This window comes from Nuphar pumila, chromosome 2 (assembly GCF_984573655.1).
Source record: "Nuphar pumila chromosome 2, dmNupPumi1.hap1.1, whole genome shotgun sequence".
Lineage (NCBI taxonomy): Eukaryota > Viridiplantae > Streptophyta > Magnoliopsida > Nymphaeales > Nymphaeaceae > Nuphar > Nuphar pumila.
Window position 1 is genome coordinate 71,130,228 of NC_143250.1, and position 23,213 is coordinate 71,153,440.

At 35.1% G+C, this 23,213-nt stretch overlaps 1 protein-coding gene across 1 annotated transcript in view; it reads left to right on the forward strand.

Annotated features, from left to right (window-relative positions):
- Nucleotides 1–23,213, forward strand: part of LOC149845734 (E3 ubiquitin-protein ligase UPL6-like) — a 234,616-nt gene that overhangs the window by 25,789 nt on the left and 185,614 nt on the right. The window contains exon 8 of the mRNA XM_089995960.1: nucleotides 16,504–16,588. Within this exon, the coding sequence (XP_089852086.1) occupies nucleotides 16,504–16,588 (85 nt within the window). The remainder of the gene's footprint in view (nucleotides 1–16,503; nucleotides 16,589–23,213) is intronic.

Below are 23,213 nucleotides of genomic sequence, written 5' to 3' on the forward strand. Positions count from 1 at the left end.
AATCACAAAGAAACAATATTGCAATACATTCAAAACTTGTCATTTCAAGAACACAAGCATCTGGCCTCCAAAGGTCCACTAGTAGTTCATTCATAACCACTACACAATTCACTATAATTCAATGATATTGCAAAATTTAAGTGACCAGCAATCACACATAAATAGACGAATACCAATTGGCATTCACAGTACTTTCACCTGTGACATAACATCGATGCATATTCATGGCTAACATTGCATGCACATCGTAACCAAAATCAGATTTATAATGCCAACCGGAAATTCAATCAATAACTTGATTAAAAACCAAATTTTTATAACCGACCAGAATCAGCTTTGTACTTCCACTAAATTCAGATTCAACTAATTAATCTAAACAAATCAGATTCAAATGGGGACTAAGATTTAGTTGAACTAAAGAAATTCAGATTGTAGGACTTTCAAGAAAATCAGATCTTTAAGCCCTATCAAACTAAATTCTAAAATCGGATTTGGAACATGATAAACATGTGCACAGGAAATCAATGTTGAATCGTGTCAAACCTGGTTTAAAAAAAAATCAGATTTGACCATTCAACTCGTATTTTATTAAATAAAAACCAGGTTAATAATGCAAAGATTATTTTAGTAAGGTTCAGATTTAAGTCACGTCTAAACCAAAGACTTAATTTGCCTAATTACATTCATATTTAAGCCACTTCTAAACAGCTTAAAGTTTATCGACTTAAATCCTGTTTTAAGACTTCATTTAAACCAAAAAGTCAGTTTGTTAATCAGATCTCACGTGCTGTTAAAAAGTATTAGACTCTAAGCCAAGGAATAAATAAAAAAAACAGTTTTTTGCTTCTTAAATTCAGACTTAAATTATTAACCAAAATCTTAAATTTTCTTTCAATAAAAAAACCAGATTTTTAGTATAGATGAGTCTCCAAATAGCAAGGGTTAAAACAGTCCTTTCTTGGCCAACACACCTTGACGTCAAACCTGATTGGGGCAGGGTTTGGTTTCATTATGAAATTTCATCAGAAAAGAACTGTATATGCGTCCTCAATAAAGATTAATACATGTTAAGGGAAGAAATCCAAAATCTAAAACCCCCAAAAGAAACGCAGATTAGGGTCCAGACTTTAGGTTAACCAAACCAAAAATAAACTCAACTATACGATCATGCAAACACGTCAATTTGGTCACGCAACAAAAATCTGTAACGTGTACAGAACCTGCACATGTTTACAACTTTACACAACAACATATAGGAAATATTACACAAGACAAAATGTCCTATTAAGGTGCATGAACCCCAAAAACCCCATTGATCTTGACTGTCTACTAAAATCAGTTTATGATATAAAAACTTATTATAAACATCAGTCAACAATTTTTTTAAAATCAAGCTACATAGATCGTGAACACAATACCAATAAAGTTCCTACTTATGACTTTAAAACCCATGTGAACAATATCTAAATCTCCAACAAAAGCCAGTAGAAACAAATATACTGATCCTAATTTATATAAAAAAATGCAGATTGATATATAAACCCAATAAAATTTAATCCAAACAGAAAATCACAGCAAATTTCTACATAAGAAATTAGATTTTTAGGCCTATCAAAAACCCAATAGATTTTTAGGCTTATCAAAAACCCAATCAAGAATCGATTTTTGGATCAGCCAAAAGAATCAAGGTTTGATAAAATCACAAATCTGTGTATAGACCCAGGTTTGATTTTTCTCAACCCATGTTGATTCAATGTAGGCTAAATCCCTTGCCTATCAAATCTCAAGAGGAAAGACCCGTACCTTATACGCTGTGATTCGAACTGCGAAGGAGAAGAAGAAGAAGAAAAAGAACAAGATGATGATGGTGAAGAGGCGATCGCGCTGCTCCCCTTGTCGCATATCTCTCTCTCTCTCTCGATGCAGCCCTCTCTCTCTCGACTTGAGAGGGAGAGAGTCACGCCCTTATATAAAAATATAAGACTCCTCTAAGGAGGAGACATCCCTTTTTTTCTGAAATAAAAAGTCTTCTATTTCATTAAGGCACATCCCTCCTTATCAAATCTCCTTTCTAATATATATTTATTATATATATTTTATATTATTATTGTAGTTATTATTAATAATATTACACCTTATTTATCTTAAAATAGATTGACCATGGATCTCAGCCAATGAGAGTCCACAATCCATATTGGGATCCAAAGTTGCATCAGCCCCCGTATATAATATTATTTTAACCCAAACAGCGAAAAATATAATTATTTAGGTAAAAATAACGTTTATAGAATTTTAAATAAGAGATATTACAATTACTGGCCAGAACTAACCTGAACTTTTGTGATGTAAAGCAAAGACCATTATCTGCTATATTTTTTTTATACAATAGCAGGTCAAGCTAGACTCTATACCATCCTAGCTCATTTGTTAAACTACTACCCGGTTGTGGACCTCACTAAATCATGCTAATCACGTGACAAGTTACCCCATCTTTCAGGGCATAACCAAAACATATGTATCTTGTTTATGTTAATTTTGATTCATTATAAAAAAATTAAAATTTTCAATGTACCCTTCAGGTACTCATGGCCTTGCCCAACAAGACACTAAAATTTCTATTAAAGAGAAAATTCATTTCTCTGAACTAGTGCAAACATCTCATTGCACTCTCAATGAGCCTTTACTGCGCCTAACAATAAACTCTCACTTGGGAAAATCAAGTCCCAAGGTCCACACTATGAAAAATAAAATTGAGAACATTGTAAATCTCAACTTTACTAATCTCAAACCTCATACATGACTAGTGTTGTGAAAAGCGTTGAGGCGTAGCTAGGCGCTCCACCAAAAACTGAGGCGCGTCGAGGCGTAGCTAGGCGTTGAGGCGTAGCTAGGCGCTCAATTTTTTTTTTGAAAACTTTAAAAAAGTTATAAAAAAATATCTAAAAATACAAATAAATAAAGAAATGCTTTATTGATGAAATAACAACCAATAAGAAATAGAAAATCTCAAATAAGTACTAAAAAATATGAGATTAACATATAAAAGTAACTAAAAAACTGATTACGTAACTGAAAAATATATGAGATTAACCAACAAAAACCAACAAAAGTTAAAATATACCAAGAAAACTGATTACATAACTGAAAAATATACAAATAAATAAAGAAATGCTTTATTGATGAAATAACAACCAATAAGAAACAGAAAATCTCAAATAAGTACTAAAAAATATGAGATTAACATATAAAAGTAACTAAAAAACTGATTACATAACTGGAAAATATAATAACTGGAATAACTGGAAAATAAATGAGTCTCTTCTTCTTCTTTTGGATCAGGTCAGATTCATACACATACAAGTAAAATGAAGAGGGAGAAAATGATATTTTTCATAATAGAAAAGTTTTTTCTTTGGGAGGACTGTTTTATATTTTGAGTAAAATAGAATCGGGGGAGGACATGAACCTCTCTGCCCGCGTCTCTCTCTTTGAGGTGAAGGACATCTCTCTCTCTCTCTCTCCTTTCTCTCCTTCCTCTTCTCCTCTCTTTCTCCTTCCCTCCTCCTCTATGCAGCCGGTAGTTGTGGGGAGTGTGTAGTAAAAGTTTTTTTTTTTTGACACCAATCAAAAGTTAAGAAAGAAGATTTGGTTCGGGTTTGGGTTGGATTTGACCCGACCCAACCCCCGACCCAAACCAATACGTGATGGATACACACCCAACATTCATACTCATGCCCTGCCATGCCAACATGGGTACGCCAGGTGCTGAGACGAACCTGTGTGACATAGGGATTCAGATTCATCCGTACCCAACATCCGTACAAGGTGGGTAGGCTGCAATCTGATTTGGCTCAAACTTGGTTAAGAAGGTTAACCTCGTCCAGATAACTTGATAAATTTTGGGGTATTTAGTATTGAAAAATGATATTAGGATGATTTTTTCTAGGTAACATTCTAAATTTAGCAACATATTGTGAAATCGTCTAGGAAGAGACAATACGCATACAAGCACAAATACTTTATAAAAGATGTGCACGAAGGCACTCTCACAACACTTGAAAAAAATATGCAAAAAGCGTAAAGGTAACAAACATGCACTAAGGCATGTATTTTATAGAAAAGAGTAAATGCTTGAGGCTCTCAAGCTTAAGAAATAATAAGGGGGAACACCCCTATTTATACACGAGCAAAGGGGTACAAGAGGGGGGCTCCCAAAGGAGTCGTTGGGGAGCCCCCAACGACTCTATTGGGGGGACCCCCAATATACCTTTATGAAAAATAAAAATAAAATAAAAAAAGAAATACAAAAAATAAAAGAAAAGAAATTACAACATATTCCAAGTGGAATATGCGCAAGATGGGAAATTACAATAATACCCTTTTGGGTAAGAAAATAAAATATGTATATATATTTATATATAGAGAGATACATATGCATATATGATATATATGTATATATATATACTTACAACAATGGTTTTGGAGATACATTTTAACACCCCCCCTCAAACTTACAGTGCGATAACCGCAAGTTTGTCAAGAAGGAAATGAAATCTGGGCGAACAAAGAGCTTTTTTGAAGAAGTCCGCAAGTTGATACTCAGACGTCATGTATGGTAGATCAATGACCTTCTTCAAGTATTCTTCCCTGACATAATGACAGTCCATCTCTATATGCTTTGTTCGCTCGTGAAAGGTGTGATTCTTGGCAATATAGATTGCACTTTTATTGTCACAACATAGCTTTGTTGGTTCTCTGATAAGCACTCCCATATCTTCCAAAAGGCGTCGAATCCATACAATTTCCATGGGAGTGGATGCCATGGCTCTATATTCGGCTTCAGTGGATGACAGAGAGACCTTCTGTTGCTTTTTACATCGCCATGAAATAAAAAACTCACCTAAGAAAACATAAAAGCCAGTGGTGGAGTGACGGTTACTAGGGTCATCTCCCCAATCTGATTCAGTATAAGCAAGTAATTTTAATTCAGAAGATGATAGAAATACTCCCTTATTCACTGTGCCCTTCAAGTATCTGATGATGCGAAGAACAACACTCATATGAACGGTTATGGGAGCGTGCTAAAACTGACTGGCGATGTGGATAGCATGTGACAAATCGGGTCGAGTAATGCTAAGGTACATCAAAGAGCCTACCAACTGCCTGTAAGGAGTGTGATCAGTTAGAGGAACACCGTCGTCAATCTTCATTTTTGATTCCATGACTTCAGGAGTTTCATAAACTTTGTCATCAGAAATCCCTGACCTGTCAATAATATCGCAAGCAAGTTTAGATTGATGTAGGAAATAACCTCGTTGAGAATAGGCAACCTCAATTCCAAGAAAATATGTCAGAAAACCCAAGTCTAACATCTCAAATTTTGAAGTCAAGACAGACTTAATACCCTTGACTCCTTAAACATCATTACCTGTAATTAGCATGTCATCAACGTAGAGTAATAGTATCACAATCCCTGCATTAGATTTTCTAGTAAATAAAGCAGTATCAGTATAACATGAGGAAAAACCATTTTCCAGCATTATACTGGTAAACCTGTCATACCAGGCTTTGGGGGCCTGTTTCAAGCCATAGAGGGCCTTCCGAAGACGAAAAACTTTATCTTTAGGAATCTTCATGCCTGGTGGGGCATCCATATACACTTCTTCGTTAAGATCACCATTTAAAAATACATTTTTCACATCCATTTGAAAAATGTTCCAATTTTTAATAGATGCAATAGTAATAAGACATCTAACTGTAACCATTCGGGCTACAGGAGCAAAAGTTTCTTCATAATCAATTCCATACTCTTGCCCATACCCTTTTGCGATTAAGCGAGCTTTATACCTTTCCAGAGATCCGTCGCTCTTAGTTTTAACCTTAAAAATCCATCGACAACCTATAGTTTTCTTTCCTATGGGTAGAGTTTGGAAATCCCAAGTTTCAGCCTTTTTAAGAGCATTAAGTTCATTTTGCATAGCTTCTTGCCATTCTATACATTTTTTAGCTTCTTCAAAATTTCTTGGTTCAAAATAAGAGTGAATGACACTAAGACAAGCCCTATATCGGGGAGAAAAAGAATCAAAAGAGACAAAACGAGTTGGAGGTCTCCTATTCCTTTCAGATCTTCTTGGATCAAGAGTAGGAACAAGCTCACTATATTGGTCAATAGCACTTCTAAAGGTGTCTTGGTTTCTACGAGAGTAGGTTATTGGATCACTTGAAATTCTACTTCCTTGTTCATTGAGTGAGTTATGTTCACCAACATCACCATCATTCTCCTCATCATGGTTTGATGATATATTATCATCACTAGATATATCGTCATTACTAGACAATACGTCAAATAGGAAGGAGTAATCAAAATTTTCTTGTTGAGAAACATTTTTTTCAAAGCCACTTTCATTTTCTAAAAATGTTACATTTCTAGAGACATATAACTTATCATCTCGAAGGTCATAACAACGAAACCCTTTTTGAGTTTCAGAATATCCAAGAAAGGCACAAGGAATAGCCTTGGGAGAGAGCTTGTCATTCTTATTCGTAAGTATAAAACACTTACACCCAAAGACTCGTAACCTATTATAATCAGGTTCAAGCTTATGTAATACCTCAAAAGGGGATATTTTCCCTAATATCTTAGATGGTAAGCGATTTGTTAGATAAACAGAAGCAAGAGCTGCTTCAACCCAAAAGTTTTTAGGAATGTTTTGGGATATAAGAAGGGTCCTAGTGGTCTCAATGATGTGTCTATGTTTTCTTTCGGCCAGCCCATTTTGTTGAGGAGTTTTATGACAAGATCTTTGGTGAACAATTCCGTGATCCTCAAGGTACACCCTAAATTGATTAGAGAGATATTCTCCTCCAGAATCACTTTTAAATATCTTTATGTTACTGTTGAATTGATTCTTGATCATTGAATGAAAAGTTTTGAAACACGAAAAAACTTCATGTTTGAACTTAAGAAAATATATCCACGAATATCTGGAAAAATCATCCACAAAAATTACATAATAAGAAAAGCCTCCTTTTGAAGCAACAGGTGCGGGTCCCCAAACATCTGAATGAACAATTTCGAAAGTTTTAGAAGAGAACATAGTTCTTTGCTCAAAAGGTAAACTTTACATTTTTCCGAGAATACAGTCATTATAAGAAAATGAGCTTTTACATAGGTTTTTTGCAAAATGTAAATAAAATAACTTGGTGATATTAGGATGACCAAGTCTTTTGTGCCACACATTTATATCTTTGTGTCGGGCAGCATTACAAAAAAATTTTGGAACTTGAAGAGATTCCATATAGTATAAGTCTCCCTTTCTAAAGCCTTTCCCTAATCAATTTCTCGGACCGACGATCCTTTATTAAACATTTATCACAAGAGAATTTAATATCGCAACCATGGTCCGAGAGTTGAGAAACAGAGAGAAGGTTTAAGTTTAGTTTAGGTATAAATATAATTTTTGGAATAAAAAATCTTGAGTTTCAAAATTACCTATTCCTTTAATTTCAAGAGAGGTTCCATCCGCAGTGGAAACAAAAGATGGAGAAACATTTTTTTAGTAATCAGAAAGCGAAAAAATGTTTGGGGACATATGAAAGGATGCACCGGAGTCCAAAAGCCACGAGACTTTACCTGGAGAGGAAGAAGTGAATACGGCAGCACTGAAGGTAGCTCTCTTGAGAAGAGGTTGAAGGGCTTCCACTATTTGATTTATAGAGAGTGACCCACTTGAAGATGCCTCCTCCTTTTGTGGTACACCGGTGGTAGCCATTGCGAGGCTTCTTCCATTTGGGACATATGGGTTTGATATGCCCCGGTTCTTTACAGAAATGACAAATAATCTTGCTATAGTCCCTTTTTCCTCTTTGTCCACCATTTTCACCTTGATTTTGTGGTTTAAAGTGAGGAGGACGATAGGTTTTTACATTGTTTCCGGGTCTTGATACGACATTGACCTCATTGTTTTCTTCATAATTACAAGGAACTGCAAGAACATTTGATCCTTGTTTACATAAACTCATACGAGTCTACTCACCACTTAATTTGGTGAGTACATCTTCAAGAGAGGGAGGAGTAAACGAGGATAGAAGAGATGACCTTATTTGCTCAAATTCGGGCCTTAGCCCATTCAAAAAGTTAAAGAACCGATCTTCTTCAAGTTGCTTGTGACAGAGTTCAATTGCCTCTCCACTCCATTTTGGTTCAAGCATGGCAAGCTCGTCCCAAATAGAGGAAAGATCGGCAAAATATTCTCTAATAGTCATTTCACCTTGAGTAAGAGAGAGAACCTTCTTTTGAAGATAATACTTATGAGATAAATCCCTTGATGTATACAATTTTTCAAGATAATTCCAAGCTTCCGATGTTTTTTTGAACTTAATAATGTTGGCATTAATCTTAGTTTCCACGGATGAAAAAAACCAAGAAAGAATCTTGAAAATTTTCATTTCCCATTCATCGTGCTTCTTAGAGTACTCTTCAAGGGCTTTGATTCTTTCTTCCCCCTCAAGAATCTTGATTTCACTTCCGTTTACCACGGTAATTTTGGGTTCCGGTTCCGGAATTGTGCCTTGCACATAACCCCATAGCCCCTTCCCTTTTATATGGGCCTCCATGTTTCCGGCCCAAACATGATAGTTGAACCCATTTAATTTGAAGCCAAGAGCAAAATGAGATTCTTTTTCGCCCATTAAGTTGTAGAAAGGAAGAGAAAAATGCGTACCAACACAATATTTTAAATTCTAACTTGCACAAGATTCTTCTAAAATATTTGAGAAGCAAGATCCACCACTTCAAACTCCAAATATCCGAAGGCACGCTTTTCGAGGCACTTGAAAAAGGAGAATTCCACGATCCTCTATCACCAGCCTTGCTCTGATACCATGTGAAATTGTCTAGAAAGAGACAATACGCATACAAGCACAAATACTTTATAAAAGATGTGCACGAAGGCACTCTCACAACACTTGAAAAAAATACGCAAAAAGCGTAAAGGTAGCAAACATGCACTAAGGCATGTATTTTATAGAAAAGAGTAAATGCTTGAGGCTCTCAAGCTTAAGAAATAATAAGGGGGAACACCCCTATTTATACAAGAGCAAAGGGGTACAAGAGGGCGGCTCCCAAAGGAGTCGTTGGGGAGCCCCCAACGACTCTATTGGGGGGGACTCCAAATGTACCTTTATGAAAAAAAAAGAAATACAAAAAATAAAAGAAAAGAAATTACAACATATTCCAAGTGGAATATGCGCAAGATGGGAAATTACAATAATACCCTTTTGGGTAAGAAAATAAAATATGTATATATATATTTATATATAGAGAGATACGTATACATATATGATATATATGTATATGCATCTCTATGTATATAAGTATATATATACTTACAACAATGGTTTTGGAGATACATTTTAACACAATTGTATATTGATATGGGGCTTAAATCAGTGTTGATATAAATTTATTGCAAATTCTTCATTCAATCAAGTATGGGTCTGTTTGTGTCCTTGTTGGTGCAGGATGTTATGGGTTTGGATGTGAATCAAGTTTGCTAGAAAGGGAAACAGATATGTGAAATGTCTTGAGGGAAATGAGAATAGGGTTTTCTTATATGATCATGAGAAATAGGGAGCGGGAAATGGGAGAAACGAATGGGGAAACAAAATGAGAAAGATATTGAAAAGTATTTGGGAAGCATAAACATTGTTGGTTTAAAATTTAAACGGTAGAAAATGCAAAACATAAATTTTATAATGAATTAATTTACAGTCTTTTTCCTTTGTGAAGGACTCTAAACTTAGGCTAGTATACCATAAGAGAAACTAGGTTCTTCAGTATATAGCAAAATCTCCAATAGTCTTATACTAACATTTTTTCTTACCGACTTTCTTACATTATTTGTACTGTTCTTGCTCCAGCTTAGAATGACGTTCCACAAAATTGAGAAAAATGGTTCTTCCCTACTTTCTTTCCACTTTAGTATAGTGTAGAACCTTCACATACGGTAGTGCATGCAATGTACTTGAAGAAAAGAGTGAAAAAATAATTAAACTACATTCAAGAATGGTTGGAACTTCAGAAGTAGAAGGGAAATGTGCCTTGAGATACATGAGATTGTTGTATGCACTCTTTTATGCCTTAAATCTAAAGATGCTTTTGGTGGAGCTGTTAAAATGTATCATTCAACATTTGTAATATTATATATATTTTATATATATAAAGTATAATACATATTCATATATGATATATATGCATATGTATTATCCTAATTATATATATAAAATATATATTTCTCTATTTATAGGCATAGGGGTAGTTTAGACATTTCCAGTTTTACGCATATTCCATTTGGAATATGTTTGTAATTTTATCTTTTATTTTATTTTTTATTTTTTCCTTTTTCGTGGTTTGCGCAACCTAGGGTGGCTCCCCAAAGAGTCGTTGGGGAGCCCCCCAACGGTCACAAATGTGACCGTTGGGGGCTCCCAACGACTCCTTTGGGAACCCCCTAAGTGGCTCCTTTCTTGTGTTATAAATAGGGGTCTCCCCCTTTGTTTTTTGATATACTTGAGGGAGCTTATGCTCCATTGTAATGGGGTTTTTACCCCTTCTCCATTATTCTTCAATGATATGCAACTTATGACTTTATGTCATATTTTCCCCTTTTTATGGGTTTTATGTGTTAGCACATTATGTGCTTATGTTGTTTCCCTTTAATGGGTATATTTGCACTCCACGTGCATAAGTATGGGTTCATTATTGAACCCAACGTATTCCAAGTCACTTTCTAACATGGTATCAGAGCGAGGTTGAGATCGAGTTGCTCTTTGGTGCATCGGGAAGCGTGGTATTCAAGAATTTGTTAAAGAAAAATGGTGAAGTATTCATTTCTCTCTATTGTCTTTCTTATAGTTATTCGGTATGCATTCTATTTCTTTGAGTATTGTATGAAGAATGGAATATGTTCTTTTCTTTATGTGTGATTTTTGTCATTATGTCTTTTTTGAGTTTCTTGCTACTCCATTGAATCGTTTTCGTATGTTTTTCTTTGAAAAACTTTAAATGATAACTTGTTTGGCGAAAAATTAGATATATGATTGCTCAAAACTTGCTTTAATGGGTCGGTAAAAATTTATGACCGTTGAACTTTGAATTTACATTTTAAACCTAACCTTGTTTATGAAAATACCTTTATATGAATGTTTAGTCTTTAAAGAAATGTATGTTAAGATTAAAATGCTTGTGAAATATAGTTTTTTGAAAAATGTTTGGCATATATGAAAAATTCCATATTATGTGTCCGTTTTATATGAGCAACATTTAATTAAGAAAGTTTTTTTTTAATACCGGTTGAATTAAGTTTTAAAATGGTCTTATGGAAGATGGTGATTTTCTTTCCATCTTTACACTCTTAAGGATGTTTTCAACATTTAGAGAGTTCTCTCTCTTTTCAATAAGAGACATTTATATTTTTATGTTGTGATTGTCTCTTGTGGGTTTTGGTGTTTGCCCTTTTGTTTGTTCATTAGTGAATGTTGTAAGTGCTTAATGCACTCTTTTGCTTTTCCGCATATTTCATTACAAAAGTTATGGTCTTCACTAATGTTTATTGTGTACTTATTTCATTAGGAGTAGGTAATAATCTATTAAGTCATGTTTTTCGATAAAACTTAAGAGTGTTAAATTTTTCCTCAATAAATGTTTACTTTTTATTTAAGCCATAATACAATCTTATTTATCATAAGGTTTTGTTAATGAATCTATTTTGTTGGAATTTCTTCCACTTTAATGGAGTTTTCTCCTTCTTTGGGAGTTGTATATGTTTGTTTGTTCAAACTCTCCTTAAGGAGCCTTTCGGTCCTTATAATCTTCTTGTGAGTATATACTCTTTTATGAAGATTTCATGATTGTTTATCATTTTTAAGTTGAAATAGTAGATTTCATAAGTTTTTCGAAATTCACCATCTTTATGAATGCCTATATTGGACTAAGTTTGTTATTTTTGAACTTCACCAACTTCACTGTTTAATTGCACCTTATGTCTTTCATAGTTAAGGCTTGTTTGTTCCAAATCGGTTCATACACATGATGTTGCTTAATATTTCATGTTATGTTGCATAGTAAGCCTTTTTTGGTGTACAAGACTTCTTTTGAAGATTAAGCATAATTCGTGGTTATGCAAAATTGTTTTGATGGATTATATTGGACCTTTGATTCAATTTGTTAATCTGTCCTCTTTGTAAAATTTTTTTATTTGGAAAATGATTCCTTATGTGTTTATTGCCCTTTTCTGGCATTTATGTTTGTCCATCATATGTTATTTAATGCATCATTGTTTTGGCCTTATTATTGTTTTATTAGAGATGTTTGTTGAGGTGAGTTATGGGCACCTCGTGTTATATCATTTTAGATTGTCCAAATTGCCATATTATAGATGGTGGTTGAGGTGAGTTATGGGCACCTTGGGACTCTAGAATGATTTGGTATATGATCTCTAATTATGAGTGTGACACTCGTTGTTATGTCTATTTAGATTGTCCACTTACCATATTATAGATGGTGGTTGAGGTGAGTTATGGGCACCTTGGGACTCTAGAATGATTTGATATATGAGTGTGTCACTAGTTTGTTCTTGTGCCATTGATATTATGAATGCTTCTAAGTAAATGTGATGGACATATGGTATTTGAAACCTTAAATGTTTTAAGGTACATTTAAAATCAAGATGTTTTGGGATTATAGCCCAACCTTTTATTTGTTTATGAATCTTATGAGTGCATTTGCACATTTGTGATTCCGTATGTTGTGCTCGTTGTGCACATGTGTTCTTGTGATTTTGCACAAGTATTCTAAGTGTTCTTGGTGTGTGTATGTTCACACATTTGTTCTCAAGAATTTTATTTTATCGATTATAGTATCTTGTTGAAGATATTTTTTACATGCATGTTATTGTTATGAGAATTCATTTTAAAAGGAGTATTGTTTTATTCGAGGTTTATTTTCATTACAAGTTTATTGCCTTAAAAGTCTTTTCCTTTTATGCCCATTATCTAAGTGTCATCATATGTAGACAAGAGGTTCTTTTACACACCTTTGTGTGTGTCTTTGGCCTTTAATGGCTTTATATTGTTGATCTAGTAGCTTATACACTTGATTTATGGGTTTTTGGAGAACTAATGAGGAAGTTGTTTGTAATGGATGAACTATTATTGAAATTTGCAAAATTCCATTCATGACTTGTGTTTTTCAAGTGAATCCTCTTTTTGATATGCATATCAAGTTGATTTCTTAGCATTTAATCTATATATTAAGTCTTATGGTTTTTGCCACCCTTATATGTAAAATACGTTTTTTTTGTCAATTAAGTGTGACTTTCATAAATGATTTTAAAACCTTGTGAACTCTTGGGTTTATTTTACCTAAAGTATGCTTGGAGACTTCGTTTATCTTGTTTGGCACTTCATTACATGTTTGAAGCATGATTATTAATGAGTTCTTTGAGTATTAATTCATTTAATGATAAGTATATGCATATGCTCTTTATGGCCTTTCTTGGGCTCTCATTCAATAAAGCATATGTATTTTATGCCTCTTCGTAGGCTTCTTGTGGTATCCCTTCGTGGATCATTTTGTTATTCCTCATTATGGGGTTGTATTTGTCCAATGTTGGACCTTATGAATGCATTATGCATTCTTGCAATTTATTTTTGCATAATGTGCTTCCGCTCATTTTTGTTTTAACATAATGTATGATTTAGAAACTTTGGTTTTCTAAATTTTTCGTTTCATGCTAAAGTAACTATCATATTATACATAAATTTTGCACCTTGTTAGGAATGTTCCTTTTTGAGTAAAGTGCAAAGGTATTTTTTACTTGCTCTTTGTTGTTTTCTTTTCTCAGGATCGTGAAGATAAGAGAAAAGGAAGTCCCTTGGATAGAAGGTGCTCATCGATAAAGACATTGGAGGAAGATATTTACAATGGCATTCGTTCTGAAGGCTCTTGAAGCTTTGAGATTCTTCTTCTTGCCGTCTTCAACCTTTTCGTTCCCCCACGCAAAGCTTGAGGGGGGGTGTTAAAATGTATCATTCAACATTTGTAATATTATATATATTTTATATATATAAAGTATAATACATATTCATATATGATATATATGCATATGTATTATCCTAATTATATATATAAAATATATATTTTTCTATTTATAGGCATAGGGGTAGTTTAGACATTTCTAGTTTTACGCATATTCCATTTGGAATATGTTTGTAATTTTATCTTTTATTTTATTTTTTATTTTTTCCTTTTTCGTGGTTTGCGCAACCTAGGGTGGCTCCCCAAAGAGTCGTTGGGGAGCCCCCCAACGGTCACAAATGTGACCGTTGGGGGCTCCCAACGACTCCTTTGGGAGCCCCCTAAGTGGCTCCTTTCTTGTGTTATAAATAGGGGTCTCCCCCTTTGTTTTTTGATATACTTGAGGGAGCTTATGCTTCATTGTAATGGGGTTTTTACCCCTTCTCCATTATTCTTCAATGATATGCACTTATGACTTTATGTCATATTTTCCCCTTTTTATGGGTTTTATGTGTTAGCACATTATGTGCTTATGTTGTTTCCCTTTAATGGGTATATTTGCACTCCACGTGCATAAGTATGGGTTCATTATTGAACCCAACGTATTCCAAGTCACTTTCTAACAGGAGCTAGTAAGGGCCCTGTCAGGTGCAAACCACAGAAGATATAGAAGTAAAATTGCTACCGTGGTACTTTCAACAAACACAAAATTGATGTGATCGTGTGTGTTTTGCTGATGGAATTACATTCTCATTCCAATATACCACTCCTATTATTTGCAGTAGTGCTAGTTGTGAAGGGTTGCATATTGGTGCATCACTTTCCAATACTGTGTACTTGTGTTTGTGGTAGACAAGGAACACATTGCTCTTTCTTTGGCTATGCCAGGAGGAAATGAACACAAAGTGAATAAAGTTGGGTGTAGACGGATGATTAGAAGCAAATCCATTGAATTCTTAATATATTGACCCACTCCATAGATGAATCCATTCTTACTGTTGTGATTAGCCGACAATCTTGATTTGCATTCACATCCATGGCTGCAGCATACATCAATTACAGTGGAGAAAAAACCGGGTCAACGAAACTGCGTTACATCAACCACCTGCATCAGTATCTCCACCCGACCTCCTTTGTTACTGTGCCTACAACAACCATCACTGTCACCTCCCTTGTGCTATATCTACTTTCTTCATCCAGCTTCCTGCATTCTTATCACTGTTTTCATGTCAACAACCACCGCTACAGCACCCTTCCACTGCCGTCACTTCTGTGGAATGAGGTGTGGAAAAGTGTGAAACCTGGACTTTCTATACTAGTTAAAAAAGCAAAAAACAATAGTGCAACATGTCTTCCTCAAGAATAAAGAATATGTAAAAGCTAAACAAGCTGCCATGAGGAAGGCACATAAATAAAAACAAGTGCAAAAACAGAATTGTTACCTCCTAAGTCCTAACTGATGATACATGTAAACATTCATCATTTATTGTCCGCTTAAAGTCAAGATGCCTTAACTGAAAATAGCAACAGTTTGGGCAACTGCTATCCATAAAAAAGGAATGAATAAAAGTACTTTGTGACGAGCATAATGGAAATATTGATGTGTTCATGCATGTACCTGTGCATGTTGTCAGTTATCTTCTCCTGGAATTCGATACTTGTTTCAGTTAAGATAGCAATCCTATTATTAGTAATAAGGTGGTACATCTGAAAGATGATACATATATATATCACTATATTACAACTAAAACTATTAATCACCATTGTAATCTGAGTATTTCCTTTGAATTAAACCAGACATCTTTGTTTCTTACTGCTCCAAGAGAGCAGATGAACACCAAGGATAATAAAGGCGATCCACCAAACTTAAAACTTTTCCCATGGGTCAATATCTGATCCATTTTCTACCTCTTTGACCGATCTAGTTATCTGATATTATTTGCAAATCAGCATTGCATCCGTGGCCATTTTGTGTGTCAATCATCTCAGGACAAAACCAAAGAAAGAGAAAAGGTTGCACTATTCTGATTTGCTTCCATGTAGGATTCCTTCAGTAGCCATTTGTGGTCTTTTTGCTTGAAGATTGTCATCATCAACATTAGTGGCCTCTATCGATGTTTTTTATTGTATTTTTTGCTTTCGTTTTAAATTCATAGTCCCATAAATTCTTGAATATGTAATGTTGTGGAAATGTTTTGATGCTCAGCCTATGTCCTTGAGTTGCTAACCTGTCTGATTATTTACCAAATTTTGTCATGCTACAACTCTAGATAGAAAATGTGTAGCATTTTATGATAATTTTAATTAGCAGTTGATCTTTCCAATATTATGCCATAATTTGGTTAATTATGCTTTTTATATTTCTTTTCCTATTTAGTGGAAATTTTAGTTCCCCATAAAGGTTAAATCATTGCTGTTTTTCCCAGGCCATGAATTTTGCTGTTGTTTTGACATTTTGGCTGGAATCTTTGCCACTTTCAGTGAAGACATTGATCAATGAAAATACAATAAGTATGTCTTTTGGACTCCACATAATGCTTGCGTGCCCTTAACATGAAACAGAATAATTTTTTGCTTGTGCCTGTCTTCTGTTCTCTCCTGCTCTCCTTTTTTTGTGTATTTTTTAATGGTGGATTCTTTGCTTCCAATATGACAATAATTTCTATTTAATTTTTTCTTTATATCTTGAATTCGAGTATTGAGAATGCAACCTGATTTCGCGCGAACTCACATTTATCACCCGTGTACATGGCCAATGCAGAACGATAATTTTTTCCCATGTGAAATCTAGAAGGCCTTTAATGGACCAAGGGTGGCTACTATTCATGTTAAGTCAACAAGCCTTATCCAAAGTGTGTTCAAGTAGCACACTGTGAATACCAATTAAGAACCTTCTCTTGGCCCATTAGTAATATTTTTGTTATGTGGCTCCTTGTTTTCATTGCCTTTTAATATGATTACATTAGGGTATGATAATTTACTTGAATACCCTTGATACAGAAAAGTGTTACGTATGTAAATACAAGTCTGAACTGGATCTCAGGTCTATCATGACCCGATCCACAACACTATAAAGAATTGCTATTTTCTAACAACCCCCTTCAATCTGTACATTCGGATTGGATCATGGACAACTTGCTCTTTAAGAACCGGAATCTTGCACTTGTAAGCCCTTTGGTAAAGATATCAACAATTTGGTTATTTGGATTAACATACTTCGCTTCAATCTTCTCTCGAATAAAGTGCTGATCTATTCAAATATTATTGGTTCTACCATGATAGGATTTAACGATATCTGAACGACACTTTGATTATCACAGTATATAACAAAACAGCCAATCCTCTGATTGAGGGAAATAAAATGTGTCTAATCCAGTGTTGTGAAAAGCGTTGAGGCGTAGCGAAGCGCTCCACTAAAAACTGAGGCGAGGCGTAAAGTGTAAGCCTCAATTTTTTTTTGAAAACTTTAAAAAAATTATAAAAAAATATCTAAAAATAAAAATAAATAAAGAAATGCTTTATTGATGAAATAACAACCAATAAGAAATAAAAAATCTCAAATAAGTACTAAAAAATATGAGATTAACATATAAAAGTAACTAAAAACCTAAGTCATACGGACTCGGCTAAAAGGTCGACGCACCCGCGTCCCTCGTACCGGACACGGGATGGACACGGTAAATTAAGTGTCGGACTCGGTCAACGCACCGGCGCCGAGTCCGTCCACATTTTGGACTCGATCAACTTTGACCGAGTCTATTTTTGTCAATTTATTTTGGTAAGTTTGTGTTGTTACTTCAATAGAATTACTTTTTTATTTTTGCTTTAAAATATATATAGCCGTGTCCCCATGTACAAAATTTTTGAAATTGCTCCGCACCCGTGTTGCACCCGTACCCGCACCCATGTGACATAGCTAAAAACTGATTACATAACTGAAAAATATATGAGATTAACCAACAAAAGTTAAAATATACTAAGAAACTGATTATATAACTGAAATAACTGGAAAATATATGAGATTAACCTACAAAAGTTAAAATATATGAGATTATTCTAAAAATATGAGATTAACATATGAAAGCAACTAAAAAACTGATTACATAACTAGAAAATATATGAGATTAACCAACAAAAGTTAAAATATACTTAGAAACTGATTACATAACTCGACCGGGCCACAATACGTTGCTTCTTGCTGCTCCAAGATACTAATTGTTGCCTAGAAATACTCAATATCCTGGAATGGACCTCCTCATATCAAGATCTCCAGCTCAGTCAGCATTGGTAAACCCAAAAATGATTAAAGGATCCCACTTATTTGAAACATACCTTAGACCATCATTGAGGGTACCTTTAATATACCTTAGGATACGTTTCACAACCTTCATGTGCTTTTCTCTCGGGTCGTGCATAAATTGTGACACTTGACCAACTGCATATGCAATATCTGGACGAGTAAATGTCAAATACTGCAAGGCCCCCACTATGCTTCCGTAAATTGTTCCATCTCGGATGGGCTGACCTTCATCAATTCTTAGTTTCTCGTTAACAGTCTTGGAAGTGAAAATTGGTTTACAATCTCTCATCCCAGTTCTGTTTAATAAATCAATTGCATATTTTTGTTGTGAGAGAAACATTCGGTCCGGTGTTCGATTAACTTCAACTCCTAAGAAAAACTTAAGCTCACCCAAATCCTTCATCTGAAAACATCCTTTTAGATATTCTTTCAGCTCAACTATATGCTGTTTGGAACTCCTAGTAATCACGATGTCATCCAGCTCAACTATATGCTGTTTGGAACTCCTAGTAATCACGATGTCATCCACCTATATCAACAAAATGGTAATGCCATGCTTTCCAATACCATTAAAAAGGGAATAGTCTACTTGATTTTGTTGAAACCCATACTCCCCAATATCATCAGAAAATCTTTGGAACCAAGCCCTTGAAGCTTGCTTTAATCCATATAATGATTTCTGTAAAAGGCATACCTTACTCTCCTGGTCTCCTTCTACGAAGCTCGGAGGTTGCTCCATATAGACCTCTTCCTTGAGTTCTCCGTGTCGGAAAACATTCTTTACATACATCTGATGCATTTCTAAATCATGCATCATGGCAAGGCTGATCACTAATCGGATGGTCCCCATTTTTATCACAGGACTGAATGTTTCATCGTAATCTAATCTGTATTTTTGTGTGTACCCTTTTGCAACAAGGCGGGCTTTAAATCTTTCTATACTGCCATTTGCCTTTTGTTTTAATATATATGTGTATATTAATATGCAATTATATATATTATAAATATTGGTTATACATATATATACACACACACACTGTGCAACCATGTGTAATTGTGTACTTGTCTGTTGAAAATATCTTATTACCAAAAGAATTAAACATTTTTTGTATATATTTTATATATATTTTTTATTTTTTAGTTGAGGGTACCTAGTAATCTGACTAGTCCTGCCTAGTCCTCAGCCACTCTTTTTCGGGGTCTACGCCTAGTGCTTTTGACTACGTAGGACCTTACCTATACTCAAGGTCAGTCTAGATGTCTTAACTATTTTAGTATAGCCAATCGAGATGGTCCTTCAAGTACTTGCCTGATTTCTTATCATGTCCATAAGGTTTTAAGCTTTGATTGTTTTGGGGTTTTGACATGCAACTTGTTTGAAATGTTGGACAATTCCCCAATTTAATCATCAAAACAGGTCATTTTTTATGACATTAGTGATTAGGTTATTGTTTCGGTGCACTATACATTTCCCTATGACATCTCATGTTTGTCTCATCTGTCTAATTACCGTGAGAATAGTGGTCTAGAATCCTTAATGCAAAGAACCTTCTTTCCTTCCCTTTTCTCCCTCTTCCTTCAAGTTGTTTGCTTCTTCTTTTATCCTCTATTACATCTTTGCCATTTAACATTAGATCTAGGTGCATTTATAAAGAGTTGGATCTTTTAGCCGCTATTATAAGAGCTTAATGTAACGACCCCAAATCGTACTCCTGAAAAAGTGCAGATTTTTTTTTAAATCAATCGCGGAAGTCTTTCCAGAAACTCGGGGCCTTTACAGTTTCATTCCCAACTAGATAACTCAACCAACCATAAGGGATCTTACACCTCATTTTTTTAAACCAAACCCAAGCTAAATCAACTTTATTAATTCAAATTAAATAGTCTGAGACAAGTGCAAAATAATAGGAAATTAGAGTAAGCCCAAAAGTAAGTGAAAGAGTAGAGCCACACTGTTCCTAAGTGATTTGTTCAGCAGTCGTAATGCACTCGTAGCTCTCCCAGAGGCGAGTCCCATCATTGGACGTCAGAGGCTGCAAGATATAAAAATATGGGTGTCAGAACCAAGATTCTGAATACATGCCTCTCTAATGAAACAAATAAGCATACAGAATACATATATGATTCATGCAATAATTTAAAGTGTTACAACTGCTCTAAGATCATAATTTAGATAAATAGAGATATTTAGCATGCAATAATGTGCATTATCATTCAATCAATTATACAGGACAAGTAAAGTAGGTAACTATGCATGATCTAATGCATAACAGGAAAATGCATAAACTCAATGTATATGCATGAATAAATTATTATCTTTAATCAAATCATCTTTCATATGCATGGCCCTATTAGGATGCACATACATTTAAGTTTCACTTTTTATTACCATTGCCCGCGGATACTCAAAATGGATTAGAATTTTCGATGTCGAGTAGGGTTTTCAGGGTAGCTTAGCACACAATTTGTATTTTATTACTAGATTCCCAACTTAGTCCTCGACCGAAACAGTCTTCGGAATATTAAACTACCCATCTAATGTCGGGACACCAGAGACCACCCATCCAAAAATGCCACTTTTCTTGGTATACCAAAATAACAGCTGTGTCTACACACCACCCGCAGGTAAAGTGGCGAAAATTCCTTAAAACCGTGGTCAGGAGAAAGAACCTCAATATCAGGTTTAGGGGCAACAATATCGCACACAAAATTTTTGTATCTTTTCGGTTTTCCCAGAACCGTAATTCCAAGAGTCCCGTACTCTCGACGAGACATCTCAGAAAATATATTACACTGTTCATTTTGTTTGTCTTATTATTAATAGTTGTTTCATTAATTTACAATTCAGCATGCCAAATTAATATTATAAATTCGCATGTCCAAATGCGAGGCTCACTACGGGACTCCCGCTCGTGGAAGAATGCAGAACAGTGCAATATAAAGAAAAAATGTCCAATGTGATTTTTGCGATGCATAAACACAAGTAGAGGAGCAATCCCAACTTAGGCTTCACCTGGTCCGCGATGATCCATTGATCATCGATGCATCATATACAAACATCGAAACAATCATGCTATAAATGCAATGATGTCTACATGCTTTTAATATGCACACACTCGTACATGTCGAATAACAATGTGCATGCATTAACCATCCATATGCATATGTTCACAACATTCGTGTGCATGTGCTTTCATGAAAACAATCCACGTACAAGCCTTCATCCGTTAATCATCTCGATTTGGAACAAGTGAACCATTTATGCACCTATGTACATGCGAAATACACATGAGTTCACATATATATATGCGTTTGAAACAACATTCAAATCACATAATACTTAAGCATATCACATAAATTCAAACACAAGGTAATTCCTCATTCATAGCATGTATTACAACATAAATCTGGAAATTTATATGCTTATAAAAAATCTCGAATTCCAGATTTACGAAAACACAAGTGTTCATAAAATTTTGCTCTTTTGTAAAAACAGGCCAGCAGAACATACATTCACCCCTTTCTTTTCTTTTGAGTATATGCAAAAGCCAATGCCCAGCCGACCCAGTTGGCTGCGCCTGACATGGGTGCTACACGGCCTTGCTAGGCCTGTGCACCCCCTTGCCATGCTGCCAAGGTATGGCAGTCAGCCGAGATTCACTCGGCTGGCTGCCAGCCATATCCATCACTTAAAACTTTGTTGAAAGTTTTTTTTTGTTTAAACTTTGTTTTCAAAACAGATTGTTGATAGAGGGCTGCTGCCCGACAGGTCCGGTAAAAAACCTTGGCCGCTAGGCTCGGTCTATCCCAAACTGGCCAGACTGCTACCTAACATAAAATTCTTTTTATGTTTATTTTTTTCTTGAAAAACAGGGTGCAGCCCCAGCCGAGCCCACTCGGCTGGGTCTTGCAGGCCCCAAGTCAGGCCTATCAGAAACAGGCCTGACGAGGCCCGGATGCACCTGGACTGATCTGTCCAGGTCACATACCATCAGGTCATCAGTTGAACGTTGGAAATAGATTTACTATATTAATTTTACAGCAAATCTAATGGTCACTGTATGCTTCTTGTCAAAATTGTGGAACATTGGCTATAGACATACTTTAAAATTAACAGCAACAACATTCAATGGTCATTACATATTTATCTGCAAGCGTTTTAACAGCTATGGATATTGACATGCTCCAAGGCTAGAACCCCACCCCCGGGGCCTATGCTGCGCATTGGCTTACTCAGAAAGGGGGCACCCATGGGAAAGAACCTTGACCACACGCTTTGTGGTCAGGGCCCCCACCCCACTAAGCCAAACCCCCCTTGGCAAGTCAGTCATAATTTAGAGCCAACATTTCAGATATGAATGATATTCTTTCTGTACTTTATTTCATCAACAAAGTACAATACGTGCATGTGTTTTTGTACTGCTTTAGTTTTGCACCATCAATGTTATTATGATGATTCGGCAAGTTCTTATAAGATATATTTGACAAAACCTAAAGCAGCAAACACTATGGATTTACTTACCCCAATGTTGAAGGTTCCTTGGGCATGGGTCACAAGAAGAAACCTATTGGGCTATTCAAAAGAAGATCTAATATAATCTACCTTTGATATTCGAATATATTCAAAATTAGGTGGGGAATCTAGCTAAAGATTGTATGAAAATCTTTTCAACTACAAAACTAATCAGGAATCAATAGCACTTGAAGGAGAATACATGCTGAAAATCAGAAACACCTTGCATGCATTCCACGATTCTAAATAGATAATAATCCATCATAAACAAGCACTACATCTGCTCTTTGGATCATGATAAAAATCTGTTTCAACAAAGAAAA